Raw genomic sequence first — 15,666 nt, forward strand, 5'->3', positions numbered from 1 at the left:
ATGGGATAACCTTAGAAAAATGTTTCTGTTTCCACTGTGTCGATGAGGAATGAAACGACTCACACAAGTTCAGGTAGACTTCCTTGTGTAATGATGTGTATGTATGTATGCATGGGTATCCAATTGAATGGGGTGAGACAGCAACAGCATGAATAAATGGCGGTGAATGATATTCCGGCACGTACATTCACACACACGCATTCATGTATGTATGTGTAAAACCACGCTACAATTTTTTTTGTGCGTACGCACAAATCTACAAACGCCAAACATGTTTTTTTTTCAATGAGAAAAATCATGGTTATACCTGAAAAAAGGAAAAACACGCTTTAAATGAATTTTCAGACAGGATTTTTTTTACATGAACTTACCATCTATTGCAGATTCCAGCGTGTGTATGTCCATTCACTCCATGTGCCGACCATACTTGATGGGAAGGTAGGAAACCCATTCATCTCAATGTTTCATAGCCATCCGTTGTGAAAAGTTTTTATAAACACTTTATAAGTCCCGCACATCGTCATTTTCATCGAACACTTCGAAAATGTCGAAGTTTTGTTGCGTGGGACTCATTAATTAGTGATGGCGTCCTTTTTTTTGTGTCGTGGAAGCAGCATCCCAATGACGTGTGGTTTGTGGCTGCCGGCAAGTAAAAAGTGAGCAAACCGGATACACTGTTCGGCCGGGTAAAATATGAAAAGGTGATGCCACCGTCAGGGATGATTTCCACTGTAGCAATTCTATATCATTGACGTATGGCAAATACACCCCTGATAGTATTATGAGGTTTAGAAACAGATGATTAAAAGACATGTAAATAAATGTCGGAAAAACGAGGGAAAATTATGGAAAATCTGATTTTGGCGTCCTCGGGAAGCCGTATTTAAGCGAGGAAAGCGAAGAAAAACGCCATTATTAAATTGTGGTGTGTTTCAAAGGGCAGTTAACCTTTGTCCGTAATCCTTAAAAAAATAGACAACCAAAAAATTTTTTAAATTGATTCTTTATTGGCACTCGTGTAATTTCTGTGTTTTTTTATTTATGTTTGAAGTGTACAAAGCAAAATGTGAGTTGTTTTACATGTTGATTAAATAGAAAACGTAGTTACAATGTGTTTTGGGTTTTTCTTTAAGATTACACCAAACCATACAAAACCGGAAGATCAATTACTAAGAGGGCTGAAATCCCAATATCCAGAAGCGGAAATCAATTAACAGGGTACTGGGGCCACATCCCTGAGAAATACCAGAGGCCACATCCCTGAGAAATACCAGTTTTAACCTGAAAAGACAAGATAAATTCCCAATAAGTATACAACTAATAAGGTAACAAAGCAAAATTATTAATACCTACCAGAGTTGAATTCCCAGACGATCTGGAGTAAATTGAGTGTTGTTTTCTTTTGGATTTATGGGCATGAGTGTCCTTTGATTTTTGAAGCCACCTGAAAAAAATGAAAATTGAAAATTATTAATCTTGGAAGCTGACCATTTAAAATATATAATGTCATTGATTTTTGACTGAAGAAAAATCCACAAAAATTAAATTAATATGTTAATGTAGATTTAAGTTTAAGTTAAATCGTGTTGTCCGTAGTTAGTTTAAGTGTTTACATTGAATATTGTGAGGATTAGTAATGCCCAGGTTGTTCTAAAAAAAATATCGTGAGTGTAGGGTTACCTTTGAAGGCTGCTAGATTTTTTTTGGTTATGAAAATATTTGAGGGGACAATTATAAAGTGCCCAAAACCTTACTAAGCGAGCTCATTTAGTTAGGATTTTTATGTTTTTAATCTCGTGCCTCGATTGGCAATTTTTCTAGTGGTAAAAAGGGGTAATCTGAGTCAGTGACTCACCTTAAATTAATTGAGCGGGTATTGGTAATCCCAAACTGGATTATGTGTTAAGTTTAAGTGAAATCATGACTATGTCAATAAATAATTTTTATGTTTAACAGTTTAAATTGAATATGTCTTGCTAAGTGTTTTCTGTAAGAGAGGAAAATAGGGGTATGTTGATGTGAGGTAAGTGTGTGTGGAAATTGGGGCCCTTTAAAATTTGCTTTATCGTTATGACAGGAAGAAAGGGTCAAGGCAGGGTGGGCAAAGTGGGGGAATGAGAACACCAAGTTCCTTCATCGTTGTTGTATGTAGTGTTGTGTCGTTTTGTTTTTGTTTGTTTTTATGTTGAGTCCCTCTTTCATTATTGTTCGACCCCTAGGGCTGATGGTGGAAGGGTTATGAATCCCCCTGGAAGTGATGCCCCGACTGAGCAGTTGGAACCCCACCATAGCGCCGCATTAGGCGGTATGCAACAGAATTTAATTTATAATAACTTATTTTAAACACCTGTTATACTTTGTTTACATTTAAGAAATCCAATCGATTTCAACTGTCAATTCCTTTTGAGTATACGTCAAATGAAAACTCATCTGAAATCGATTGGATTTCATTTGACGTTTGAGCAATGGAATTGACAGTTGAAATCGAGTGGATTTCGTAAATGTAAACCGAGCATTAGACTATACACTTATAACATGTTTGTCCCAATTTACATTAGCTAGTTTACTTGCGGCAATTGTCATTTTGTAGGAGAGAGAGGTGAGGCATATGGTAACCCTTTGCCTCTCAGCACCCTCTCTCACCTACAAACTGACAATTGCCGCAAGTAAACTCGCCCAATGTAAATTGGGACTTTACCCCCAGTTTTTGTAACTTATTTTTGTTCGTTAAGTCCAATTTACATATGCACATTAAATGATTTCGTTTTACGAAATCCTAGAATCAAATGAAGTGTATTTACATCTGTTTTTTTGCGTCATTTGCTTACGCACACAATCGCACACACACACTTATACAATGACACAAACACACGCACAAAATATATTTTTTCAGAGAAATAGGAATTTCACAACACAAATGTGTATCAAATAACTTAAATTAATTCTAAAAACAAAAAACATGATTTTTGCAAGTTTTTTAAACATTTATTTTCACTTTTGTCATCGTTTGAGTATTTTTGTTTTTCTACAATACACACAAACAAACAAAGACATCATAAAACAGTTGCATTTTTTGGTAGTTTATGACAAAAAACTGGGCTGCTTATAATAGTATGGTGTTTTCGTGCGTTGTTTAGAATAAATGACGCAGCTATCGTTATTTATTTTTGTATGGTAAATGACGCAAAATGTTGCCTGTTTTAGCAAATAAATGACGAAACAGCTCCAAATGACGAAAAAGTTGCTAATGTAAATTGGACATTCGTCTATATTCGTAATAATTTAGGCATTCATAGCTAAGCCCCTAGATGACATACACATCTAATTTTTCGTATACCCGTTCCATATATCGTTAAGGATTCCTCATTTAAAAATCAGTAGTGGGATTCTGTAACTCATTTTAGCTGTTACCGACAAAAATCGGTAAAATTAAATCGCAAAATGATGACCAAGATCTATTTAACAGGTCACGTAAGTAGCACAACAACAACTCTATTTTGGCCGAAAATTCTTCAATATGTCAAAATGTTTGTTTACGTTTTCATACAATTTATTCACAATAACAAAATATTTGACAGATTGAAACCAATCAGCTGGCCGTTTTACGCCACCTTATAATTTCATCATGATTATGACTAAAAACATAAAGAAAAGTTGGCATCACTGTTTGTGTCGGTAGAGGCTAGCGACTACTTTTTATTCATCGTTAACTTACCGAAAATTTTCGTTAATTATCGAAATTATAAGCATTTTAATTTTACCGACAATTATCGATAACAGCAAAAATGAGTTACAGAATCCCACTACAGCTCTCTACATTTGCGCTAAAGCGAGTAAATCGATCTACAAAATTTGACAATTCGTGTGAGAAGAATAACAATTTTTACAAAAACTGGGGGTAAGTGCGGTAAGTGCATTATCTTTTTTAATGATAAAAGTGTCAAAAGAGCAAACTGTCGAAAATGAGTTCCACATACACATATTTCCAAAAATGTACGGGAACGGAAAAATTGCAGAAACGTAAAAAAACTGCAACAAATGTCAAAGTCGGCGAATCAACCAATCAGAAGCCGGCAAAAATGTTGCACATTTTTAAAGATATTCAGCGCCATTTTTGTTCAAAGAGAAGCGAACATTTTGCAACTTTTTTGGTGTACGGGAACGCATATTGGGGAAAAATATACAAAATGTGTAAAAACTTTTTAGTTCTGGAACGAAGCTAGTATGTATGAAAATGACAACTTAAATCGACTGGATAGTCTAAATGGGCTATTAGCAGTTCAAGTTCGATCAGCTGGTATTTTCTGATTCGCCAAACAAAAATAACTACGGTAACAACTTTTTCTCGGAAAATGTTTTGTATGTATCATGGCCCAATTATAGGTCCTCCGGCAAAATCAGATGATTTCTATTTGAGCTGTCAAAATTCATATTTTTCATTTGAATTCGCTGTGAGGCATTGAAATGTCGAACTGTATAGAAACAGGTAGATGTATCTCGAAAAATGAAAACAAATAAACTTAATGTTGTACACGTAAAATGTCAACATTTGTTGTGTTTGTATGAGAATTTAATTTACAATAATTTATTTTAGCAGTTCAAGTTCGATCAGCTGGTATTTTCTGTTTCGTCAAACAAAAATCACTACGGTAACAACTTTTTCTCGGAAAATGTTTTGTATTGTTACGGAATTAGGTTTGACTAATATCCGTGTAGACGTTGTTTTATTCCCCGATATGATTTGTACCAAATAAAACAGGGTTCGTTTTAGATTACGTTTCTACAATGCTTTATTTACTTTATTACACTTATTCAGAACCGACTTTACAGCTAAGCACACAGCAGGTCTCTAGTTAGCACGCAGCTATTCTTTAACCGATCTGTTCAGTTCAACGCTTAAAACACGACTCACTCAATGTTGCCATTCGTAACTCTATTTATACCAAAAATCTCCTTGGTCTAGAAATATCTAGAAATATGGCAACAACTCGAATCTGTGCAGCGAACACACAGACTCACATTCGCACTAAGCGAACATCCATACTCACATACATACAAGCACAGTAATGACGTAACTACAACAACAAACAACTACACGAAATACAAGAAGTAGGAACTAAACGATAATTACATTATTGTTGCAAAACAAAACAAACAAAAGAACCATGGTAGAACAAGAAAAGGTAGCAGCAATACCCAGCTGACTGAACTGGGCTGTAGTGTTAGTGTCAAATTCCATACGACATTTTATATATTTATTTCTATGTTCGATGTATATTAGGGACATATATTTTTTGAAGAAAAAAATTATTCATCTGAAATAAAAACAATTTCCCATAAAGACTCTTCATATCATTGACATGTAACCTCCTCCAGGTCCGAACGACATGTCGCACACTAAAACACCACTTATAGAGTCGGTACAATATTTGTTAATATGTGTGGTATTTTGTTAAACTTGAAAATAATAAAGCCCTAATAAACATGTGCTTCTTGTTTTCAAAAACAAAAGATTCAAACAGCTTCTCTTTTTTCAATTAATTACGAGCGACCCCAAACATTTTTGCAAGAATTCTACTTCCTGCGTGATATTGTGCATTTAGTGGAATGATACGGAAACGTTCAAACTGAAAATCTAACGAGTTTTCATTTATGTTTTTCAAAATATTCAATCAAATGTGAAAAATTATTAATTTTTTAAATTCCAATAATTTATAGACATTTCCTTATTTTGTTTACATTTATATTTGACACTAACGTTCCAAACAAAAACAAATTCCTTTGTGGTTGTTGTTCGAGTTGTATTTGTTGTAGTATTAACTTTACCTTGTATTTGTCCCAATTTACATTAGGCGAGTTTACTTGCGGCAATTGTCAGTTTGATGGAGAGAGAGGTGAGGCATATGGTAACCCTTTGCCTCTCAGCCCCCTCTCTCACCTACAAACTGACAATTGCCGCAAGTAAACTCGCCTAATGTAAATTGGGACTTTGTTCTACCATGCAAAAGAACATTAACAAAAGGTAATGTAACGACTAGAATGATGGAGAGAGTTCTACATGGTAGTTGTAGTTGCTTAAATAAAGTAACTGCGTAATAAAAACTTTACGTTACAATTCAAATTTTTAAATTAACGGAAATTAAACTAAACTAACTTAAACCTATCAGTTACATTCGTAACAGTATGTATCTACCTGAATTGACAGAAAAGAAATTTGCCTCAAAATTTTTTTTCGCCTCTGTTTATGAATTTTGACATTTAAAATCTTTGTTTTTCTTTGAATTCGCTTGATGGAGGACCTGTAATTGGGCCATGGTATGTATCTACCTGAATTGACAGAAAAGAAATTCTCCTCAAAAAATTGTTCGCCTCTATTTATGAATTTTGACGTTTAAAATCTTTGTTTTTCTTTGAATTCGCTTGCTGGAGGACCTGTAATTGGTCCATGATTGTACCATAGTTGTATCAAATAGAGCGCTCCCTAAATTAAATATTTAGATATGAGTGTCAGATCATTTTGATAGATTCAATTTTTTATAGTGGTCACACTATGTGTACAACATTCACAGGTAGCAAAATTGGATCTCATATGGCATTGGTGGCTAGTGTAAACACCCCTTAAATGAACCTTGCCTAATCTATAGCTTTTATTAAAAAAAATGAAAACACTTTAACAATTTGTTTTGTATTTGAAAATTCTCTATATAATTTCATTAAATAAATATTCAATAATCAATTATGATGATTATTTATAAAATAATAATTATTATTTTGTTTATTAATATTATTATAATTTGTATTTTTGTATTATTATGTATGTAGTATTATTAATGTTATTTTATTCAATCTACGTTCTACAGCAGTGAAAAAAATTATGCTACTTGTTCATAGTAATCCATATTTTCTCAAGGGGCTTTTTCACTAAAAATTAAAGGCTGTGAAAAGTGGAAAAGCAATACAAAAAAAGGAAACATATATAAAAATTGATCGATAATTAATTGATTTGTTCGTATTTACAAAATATGTTGATTTTGTTCCTGGCTACTAACAATATTTGACTAAAATATTTGTTCTTAATTTTTATAAAAAAAATATTAGTGTATTTTCTATGAAAAAATAATAATTTAGTGTCATATATAAGAAATTTCGTAGTATTTAATCTGGTTAAATTAATTTGTAAAGTAGTAGTTGGGGGTATTTGTTTCAAGCTGTTGATGTCCTCTGTATCATGTAATTGACCCACTAACATCTGGCGTTCTGGGCTAATCACAATCTCTTAGAATTCTAAAATTGTACTGCAATATTGAGTTGGTCTCATGGGGTTTCTCTTGGCAAACATTTGTCTAAAAAGAAAACGAAATTTGGTTTATTTCCGTTATTTTTGCAGTATTGGATGCTTGTTTTTTACCTTCTCTGGATCATTGGTGGCACGTAAAATTAAATCCTTAACAAAATAACCCCGACTCGGTACGTTAAGCATCAGCCGTGATGTGTTGCGTATTCGTTGCAAGACATTTTGCGATTGATGGATGTTATGATGATGCGCCGATAGACCCGGTTGTGAGGAGTTAATTAAATGTTTGCCATTTTGTTTGGAATGTTCATGGAGATTACAAAGAACCCATTGTAAAGGTAATGAAGATCTGAAATTGATTATGAAATTAGGAACAGTCTCTAATACAGTGTCATTTCATCAGGGGTACAATATAAGGTAATCATCAACTTACGTTAAATGCAATTCAATGGTATGCTCCTTGAAGAATCGTGACAACGGTATAACATAGGTCATGTTCACGGAATTTCCCAATTTCGGACAGAAATCATCAACGGCAAAAGTGTTATTCAAACGTTCGGCATATATACAGGTACGAATTTTCCAACAATCCGCATTACTGGGTGGACGATTTGGTTCGACAGACAAATTTGGCTGTGTCTCATCTAATTTATCTTGAGTTTTTATTTTCGTATCTACATCTAGGTTTTCATCACTGAAACTATGCTCCAGCAGTGCATCTAAATTATCACCTTCGGATCCGGATTGTTGTTGCTGCTGTTGCGTATCATCCGAATTTAACTCTTTAGCCAAAGCTTGAGTGGCATGTGATGTTTTACCTTGTAGCGTTGTTAAAAGCGACGAATTGAGGGAATCTTTTGTCTTGTCGGGAATATCAGCAAATGTTGCTTGTAAATCATCATCGGGTTCATTAATAGCGGCATCGTTGTCTTCTGAATCGACATGGTGGTGATGGTGGTGGTCATTTTCATATTCTTGTTGTTGCAACGATTTCGATTTCTTCGATTCTTCGATTTGTTTGAGATTAAGGGCCGGCTGTATGGGTGCCAAAAGTTGATTGTTTTCTTCGAAACAAACAGACTATGGAATAAAGGTGGAGAAATGAAAAAGTTTAATAAAATTTGATCATTAGATGAAAAAAATAATAAGTCGATTTAGCCCTCAGCCTATGAATGTTAAAGAAAGCAAAACGAATAACATGGATAACCCTTGCCAGGGTTAACAATCTTGAGGCGATGCGAGGGCTTAAGGTCATAACTTTTCTTCATTCAGGTCAATGTACCTAAATACGAAAAGCATTGTCTTGTGAACGACCAAAGCTATTCGGTGTGCTAGATATGGCCATAAAAGAACTACTTTCCTCTGCCTACTAGCGAATACTTTAAAAGGTATTCTGCCTACTATAGAAGACCTTTAAAGGTTTTATGTCTACTCTAGAAGACCTTAAAAGTCTTCCGTCTAATAGAGAATGCCTTAAAATGTATTATGTGGTAGAAAAGATCCTAAATGGTCTTCTGTCTACTAGGGAAGACCTTAAAAGCTCTTCTACCTACTATAGAATACTTTAATATGTCTTCTGTCTAACTGAGAAAAGGTATCCTTCTTCTAAAAAGGTCTTTTGTCTACTAGATAAGACCCTAAAAAATCCTCTGTCTACTAGAGAAGATCATAAATGGTCTCCTGTCTGCTAGAGAAGACCTTAAAAGGTCTTCTGTAGACTGGAGGAGACCCTGAAAGGTCTTCTGTCTACTAGGGAATACCTTAAAAGGTTTTCTGTTAATAGAGAAGACCTAAAAGGTCTTCTGTCTACTAGTGAATGCATTAAGACCATAAATGGTCTTCTGTTTGCTATAGAAGACCTTAAAATTCTTCTGTAAACTATAGACGACTTTAAGAAGTCATCTGTTTACTAGGACAGACCTTGAAAGATCTTATGTCTGCTATAGTAGACCTAAAATTGTCTTCTGTCTACTAGAGAAGACCCTAAAAGGTCTTCTGTCTATTCTAGAAAGGCTTCTGTCCACTATAGACGACCTTCCTTTTACCAAGGAAGAACTTAAAACGTTTTCAGTCTACTATAGACGACCTTAAGTAGTCTTTTGTCTACAAGGGAAGACTCTAAAAGGTCTTCTTTCTACTAAAGAAGACCTAAAAAGGTCTTGTATATATTCTAGAAGACCTTAAAAGGTCTTTTGTCTACTATAGAAGAGCTTAAAAGGTCTTGTGTCGTCTTGTGTCTACTAGAAAAGGCCTTAAAAGGTCTTCGGTTCACTAGAGAATACCTTAAAAGGTCTTCTGCCTAATACAGAAGAAATAGAAAGGGCCTTAAAAGGTCTTCGATCTACTAGAGAAGACTTAAGAGCTCTCCTGTCTTCTCTGAAATACCTTAAAAACTCTTCTGTCTACTCTGAAAGACCTTCAAAGGTCTTCTGTCTACCAGAGAAGACCTGAAACGGTCTTTTGTCTATTGTAGAAGACCTGAAAATGTCTTCGGTCCACTAGAGAATACCTCTTCTGCCTACTACAGAAGAAATAGAAAGGACCTTAAAAGGTCTTCTGTCTAACAGAGAAGACCTTAAAAGGTCTTCTGTCAACCAGAGAAGACCTTAAAAGGTCTTCTGTCAACCAGAGAAGACCTTAAAAGGTCTTCTGTCAACCAGAGAAGACCTTAAAAGTCTTCTGTCTACTGTCTTATGGAATACCTTGAAAGGTCTTCTGTCTACTAGAGAATACCTTAAAAGGTCTTCTGTCTACTATGGAAGACCTTAATAGACCTTCTGTCTATTAGAAAAGGTCTTCGGTCTATCAGAGAAGACCTTAAAAGCTCTCCTGTCTTCTTTGAAAGACCTTAAAAGGTCTTCTGTCTACTGTTGAAGACCTTAAAAGGTCTTCTGTCTACTGTTGAAGACCTGAAAAGGTCTTCTGTCTACTCTAGAAGACCTGAAAAGGTCTTCTGTCTACTATGGAAGACCGTGAAAGGTCTTCTGTCTACTATAGAAGAGGTTAAAAGCTCTTGTGTTTAATAAAAAAGGCCTTAAAAGGTCTTCGGTCTACTAGAGAAGACCTTAAGAGCTCTCTTGTCTACTCTGAAAGACCTTAAAAGGTCTTTTGTTTACCAGAGAAGACCTTTAAAGGCCTTCTGTCTAATAGAGAAGACATGAAACGGTCTTCTGTCTACTGTAGAAGACCGGAAAAGATCTTCTGTCTATTAGAGAATACCTTAAAAGGTCTTCTATCTACTATAGAAGAGCTTAAAAGGTCTTGTGTTAGAAATAGAAAAGGCCTTAAAAGGTATTCGGTCTAATAGAGAAGACCTTAAGAGCTCTCCTGTCTACTCTGAAAGACCTTAAAAGCTCTACTGTCTACCAGAGAAGACCTTAAAAGGACTTTTATCTATCAGAGAAGTCCTCAAAAGGTCTCCTGTCTACTCTGAAAGACTTTAAAACGTCTTCTGTCTACCCAGAGAAGACTTTAAAAGGTCTTCTATCTACTCTAGAAGACCTTAAAAGGTCTTGTGTTTAATAGAAAAGGCCTGAAAAGGTCTTCGGTCTACTAGAGAATACCTAAAGAGCTCTCCTGTCTACTCTGAAAGACCTTAAAAGGTCTTTAGTCTACCAGAGAAGACATTTAAAGGTCTTCTGTCTACTAGAGAAACGGTCTTCTGTCTACTGTAGAAGACCTGAAAAGATCTTATGTCTACTAGAGAATACCTTAAAAGGTCTTCTGTCTACTATAGAAGAACTTAAAAGGTCTTGTGTTTAATAGAAAAGGCCTTAAAAGGTCTTCGGTCTACTAGAAAAGACCTTAAGAGCTCTCCTGTCTACTCTGAAAGACCTTAAAAGCTCTACTGTCTACTCTGAAATACCTTAAAAGGTCTTCTGTCTACCAGAGAAGACCTGAAACGGTCTTTTGTCTACTGTAGAAGACCCGAAAAGGTCTTCTGTCTACTCTAGAAGACCTGAAAAGGCCTTCTGTCTACTATGGAAGACCTTGAAAGGTCTTCTGTCTACTAGAGAATACCTTAAAAGGTCTTCTGTCTACTATAGAAGAGCTTAAAAGGTCTTGTGTTTAATAGAAAAGGCCTGAAAAGTTCTTCGGTCTACTAGAGAAGACCTAAAGAGATCTCCTGTCTACTCTGAAAGACCTTAAAAGGTCTACTGTCTACCAGAGAAGACCTTAAAAGGACTTTTTTTCTATCAGAGAAGTCCTTAAAAGGTCTCCTGTCTACTCTGAAAGACTTTAAAACGTCTTCTGTCTACCCAGAGAAGACTTTAAAAGGTCTTCTCTCTACTCTAGAAGACCTTAAAAGGTCTTCTGTCTACTATAGAAGAGCTTAAAAGGTCTTGTGTTTAATAGAAAAGGCCTGAAAAGTTCTTCGGTCTACTAGAGAAGACCTAAAGAGATCTCCTGTCTACTCTGAAAGACCTTAAAAGGTCTACTGTCTACCAGAGAAGACCTTAAAAGGACTTTTATCTATCAGAGAAGTCCTTAAAAGGTCTCCTGTCTACTCTGAAAGACTTTAAAACGTCTTCTGTCTACCCAGAGAAGACTTTAAAAGGTCTTCTCACTACTCTAGAAGACCTTAAAAGGTCTTCTGTCTACTATAGAAGAGCTTAAAAGGTCTTGTGTTTAATAGAAAAGGCCTGAAAAGGTCTTCGGTCTACTAGAGAATACCTAAAGAGCTCTCCTGTCTACTCTGAAAGACCTTAAAAGGTCTTTTGTCTACCAGAGAAGACATTTAAAAGTCTTCTGTCTACCAGAGAAGACGTGAAACGGTCTTCTGTCTACTGTAGAAGACCTGAAAAGATCTTCTGTCTACTAGAGAATACCTTAAAAGGTCTTCTGTCTACTATAGAAGATCTTAAAAGGTCTTGTGTTTAATAGAAAAGGCCTTAAAAGGTCTTCGGTCTACTAGAGAAGACCTTAAGAGCTCTCCTGTCTACTCTGAAAGACCTTAAAAGCTCTACTGTCTACTCTTAAAGACCTTAAAACGTCTTCTGTCTGCCAGAGAAGACCTGAAACGGTCTTTTGTCTACTGTAGAAGACCCGAAAAGGTCTTCTGTCTACTCTAGAAGACCTGAAAAGGCCTTCTGTCTACTATGGAAGACCTTGAAAGGTCTTCTGTCTACTAGAGAATACCTTAATAGGTCTTCTGTCTACTATAGAATAGCTTAAATGGTCTTGTGTTTAATAGAAAAGGCCTGCAAAGTTCTTCGGTCTACTAGAGAAGACCTAAAGAGCTCTCCTGTCTACTCTGAAAGACCTTAAAAGGTCTACTGTCTACCAGAGAAGACCTTAAAAGGACTTTTTTTCTACCAGAGAAGTCCTTAAAAGGTCTCCTGTCTACTCTGAAAGACTTTAAAACGTCTTCTGTCTACCCAGAGAAGACTTTAAAAGGTCTTCTCTCTACTCTAGAAGACCTTAAAAGGTCTTCTGTCTACTATAGAAGAGCTTAAAAGGTCTTGTGTTTAATAGAAAAGGCCTGAAAAGGTCTTCGGTCTACTAGAGAAGACCTAAAGAGCTCTCCTGTCTACTCTGAAAGACCTTAAAAGGTCTTCTGTCTACCAGAGAAGACCTGAAACGGTCTTTTGTCTACTCTAGAAGACGTCAAACGGTCTTCTGTCTACTGTAGAAGGCCTTGAAAGGTCTTCTGTTTACTAGAAAATACCTTTAAAGGTCTTCTGTTTACTATAGATGATCTTCTGTATACCACGGTAGAACTAAAAAAGTCTTCTGTCTACTATAGACGACCTTAAGAAGTCTTTTGTCTACAAGGGAAGATTGTAAATGGTCAAAAAGGTCTTGTACCTATTCCAGAAGACCTGAAAAGGTCTTTTGTCTACTCTAGAAGACGTGAAACGGTCTTCTGTCTACTGTAGAAGTCCTTAAAAGGTCTCCTGTCTACTCTGAAAGACTTTAAAACGTCTTCTGTCTACCCAGAGAAGACTTTGAAAGGTCTTCTCTCTACTCTAGAAGACCTTAAAAGGTCTTCTGTCTACTAGAGAAGACCTTGAAAGGTCTTCTATCTGCTAGAGGAGACCTTCAAAGAGTCTAGAAGATCTTAAAAGGTCTTCTGTCTACTACAGAAGACCTTAAAATTCTTTAAACTATGAGGAGGCAATCTGCTCCAGTCCTCAGGATGATAATCTGGCAGGTTTGAATATTCTTACACTGGTTCATTCTACAGTTTTTGGACTCTTATTTCTATTCTACAAACGACTGGCGTCCACACATATAGTTAATTATCCGACGTTTCAAACATTGCGGGAGGAAAGTCTTCTCTATATTCTTTCGATAGGTCTCACAGTCTTCTATGGTTCAGAGCAATCTCACGGCGGCCGATATTATGCACCAGATTGACTCGGAGGATTCTTCGAGTCACCGTCACCTCAAAAATAATGTGTTTATGTTCGTAAGATTGTCGTCCTAGCTATTGCTGAGATCCCATGTGGAATGATAATCTTAGTATGGGTACTTCCTTCTTCTATGGAGCTGACAGGATACGAGGAGCAGAACATCGGTCTTCGGATGGGATGTCGGAGGATTCTAAATTTCTTTCCGAATAAAGGCGAACTTGTCATAAATTTTTCCACCGGTTATACTGAATAAAACTATCTAAGAAGTCTAGAGAGGGTACTAAACTTCGGATTAGGAAGGATATATGGGGCATAGTAATATAATGGGAAACAAATTAGTAGATGAACGCAGATGAGCTCGACAGAGAGACAAAATTCACGTGGAGTTTTCATTCAGAATAACCACCATTACGATGTATAAAATTTGGTCCAATGTCAGTCACCCGCTCCATAATCACTACCACAAGGACTACTACGGTAAGAATTACAAAACTAACCTCAAACAACCGTTATGCTACTCTTCTGTAATCTGACCGATTCTTGAGAAAAAAAAATCTGAATTCTCTCTACATTGTTATTAACTTACCTGACAATTGGAAATATCTTCACGTTTCACCTTGTCATTACATTGTTCGGGTTCGCCAAATGTCTCAATGTATGACGTTTCACTGTGGACCCAAACACCTTGCACGGGATTCGATTGACTTTGACCACCACCAGCTGCAGAACTTCGACCCAATAGAGATTGACGATTTTCTAAACCCAAATCATAATCAACAGGATCACCAGGATTGAATATCGATTCATTGTTATTGCTGGTTAAACTTTGTAAATCATTGTCGGTATTTTCAGGATTACGTTCAACATAATTTCGGCTCTTATTGGAAATGGGTTGAGTTTCCAGTGAATAATTGGTGTGCGGAGCATCTGTATTGACTTTATTCGAGTGGATGTGTGATTGTATGGTTGTTGTTGAAGTGGGAGGAGGTACAGTTTTGTAAATGATTAAATCTCCACCCCGGGCATTTGTGTGTCTTAGCAGATTCGATTGTGTGGGAGAAGTTAGATGTGCTGCCTCATTAATTGTTCGATCGGTACTAGCTGCTCCCACAGTGTTGTCCACATGCAGTTGTTGTATTTCACTGTGGCCACCACTCTCATCTCCAGCTGAGGAGGGGGAGGAAGTTCGCTTTTTGCTGCTACTTGTGGAGGTTTTGTGGCGATTTGGTGCGTGCTGCGAATCTATGTCAATCGAATTATTCTCAAAGTCTTGCTGGACATAATTGACATTGGCGATTTTCTCCGTGGAATTTTCACTGGTATTGTGCGTCGCACTATTGGAGTTTTCATCATTTGTGGGTACACTATTTTGAATTTTTTCGGAAGGTAGGGCATTGCGATGAGTTGCCCCCTGCATAACCCTTAAGACCGTTTGTGCTTGAGGCCATTTATGTTTGTGTTTGCTGATGCCAGTTTTATTGGTTCTCGACAAGGGGGCCGTGGTACCACGCATTTGTTCCGGATTGTTGGCTAGCTCTTGACCCACCGAAGGCTTTTCCATAACCACTGTTATTTCATCATTTTGTGAGGTGGCAGATTGTGAAGAAGGAGGCAATAGCATATCTTCATAAATCAGTTCACTTTCAGCACCTGCTTCGCCCATTGCCCCGAGTCCCACACCTCCCGCTCCTCCTACTCCTCGGTATGGCATTGTACCATTTTGGCTAAGAGATCTTGAATGTTCAGCTACTGTGGGCCAGAGACTATGGGTTCGATTGTATTTCACACTATGTTGCCGCAACAAGTCATGTTCCAGCTCCGTGAGAGAAACACCTCCATGGCCATAGATGTGACCATTGCTAAGCAATTGTATTCTATTTAATTCACTTAAATTCTGCTGTTTCTTATTGTGCTCTACGAAATATAAGGTGGAAACGGCAGCCAGACTGAAGAACGAAAAGAGAAAAACATTAGAAACTACTCTGAGATAAATATATAATGGGTCTCCCTCGCCTA

At 36.6% G+C, this 15,666-nt stretch overlaps 1 protein-coding gene and 1 long non-coding RNA gene across 8 annotated transcripts in view; both read right to left on the reverse strand.

Annotated features, from left to right (window-relative positions):
• Positions 1-1,057: 1,057 nt before the first annotated feature.
• LOC141405356 (uncharacterized) lies at positions 1,058-1,482 on the reverse strand. The gene is made up of 2 exons (XR_012413190.1): positions 1,354-1,482; positions 1,058-1,281 (listed from the first exon to the last, which is right to left on the reverse strand). It is a non-coding gene; the product is annotated as an uncharacterized lncRNA (long non-coding RNA).
• Positions 1,483-7,066: 5,584 nt separating this feature from the next.
• Positions 7,067-15,666, reverse strand: part of LOC141387633 (uncharacterized) — a 134,841-nt gene continuing 126,241 nt past the window's right edge. For all 7 annotated transcript variants that reach the window (XM_073957578.1, XM_073957579.1, XM_073957575.1 and 4 more), the window contains 4 exons: positions 14,237-15,596; positions 7,728-8,374; positions 7,409-7,643; positions 7,067-7,343 (listed from right to left, as the gene is read on the reverse strand). In XM_073957578.1, coding sequence (XP_073813679.1) covers positions 7,263-7,343; positions 7,409-7,643; positions 7,728-8,374; positions 14,237-15,596 — 2,323 coding nt within the window. In that variant the 3' untranslated portion in view covers positions 7,067-7,262. The remainder of the gene's footprint in view (positions 7,344-7,408; positions 7,644-7,727; positions 8,375-14,236; positions 15,597-15,666) is intronic.

The sequence above is a fragment of the Musca autumnalis genome, unplaced genomic scaffold, assembly GCF_047663935.1.
Source record: "Musca autumnalis isolate F117 unplaced genomic scaffold, ASM4766393v1 scaffold_5, whole genome shotgun sequence".
Lineage (NCBI taxonomy): Eukaryota > Metazoa > Arthropoda > Insecta > Diptera > Muscidae > Musca > Musca autumnalis.